This window comes from Penaeus monodon, chromosome 23, assembly GCF_015228065.2.
Source record: "Penaeus monodon isolate SGIC_2016 chromosome 23, NSTDA_Pmon_1, whole genome shotgun sequence".
NCBI classification, from domain to species: Eukaryota; Metazoa; Arthropoda; class Malacostraca; order Decapoda; family Penaeidae; genus Penaeus; species Penaeus monodon.
Window position 1 is genome coordinate 41,514,183 of NC_051408.1, and position 597 is coordinate 41,514,779.

The 597-nt window shown below is 39.9% G+C and overlaps 1 protein-coding gene across 1 annotated transcript in view; it reads right to left on the reverse strand.

Moving 5' to 3' along the window:
- Window positions 1-597, reverse strand: part of LOC119588088 (polypeptide N-acetylgalactosaminyltransferase 1-like) — a gene marked incomplete at its 5' end in the record, with an annotated part of 20,728 nt that overhangs the window by 2,283 nt on the left and 17,848 nt on the right. The window contains 1 exon segment of the mRNA XM_037936797.1: window positions 298-411. Within this exon segment, the coding sequence (XP_037792725.1) occupies window positions 298-411 (114 nt within the window).

A 597-nucleotide genomic window follows, 5' to 3' on the forward strand; every position in this document is an offset into this window, starting at 1 on the left:
AAGAGAGAGAATCAGCAAGTAATTCCCATTAAATTAATAATCCCACATTGTTCATCATCCCACAATAAGTTATTCCACATTCCTCAACATTGCAAAACAAGTTAATATTCACACATTCCACATCATTACAAATCACACACATTAAAAAAAAAAAAAAACTTACTGCATAGTTGCTGCTTAAGACCTTCCTTCTCTCGCATTATTCAGCAGAAAATACCTCTGCATCGTCCTCCTCATCTTCACCCACAGAGAACGAGAGCAAGACAGAGAACAGCACAACACGGCAAAAAGACTTACCTCATTCCTGAGAGGCGCGTGGTCGCACGAGTACAGCCCCAGATCGAAGGGCTGGCTGTCGATGTCTTCCCTTTCTAGCATGTCAAGGCACAGATTCGAGGCAAAGTTTCGCACCTGTTTCAAGTCATTGTTTTTAGAGTCAGTTGTCAGAGGAGGAATGGAGGGACACTTTGAGTCAACATTATTGCTGGGTTAAGGTCTTGTCCCAAGAATAAATACAGTCAAACAAGCAAAAACAGAAAAACAAAACAGAGATACAAAACAAAAAAATATTTATAGACAGATATGAAGGTGCTTGTT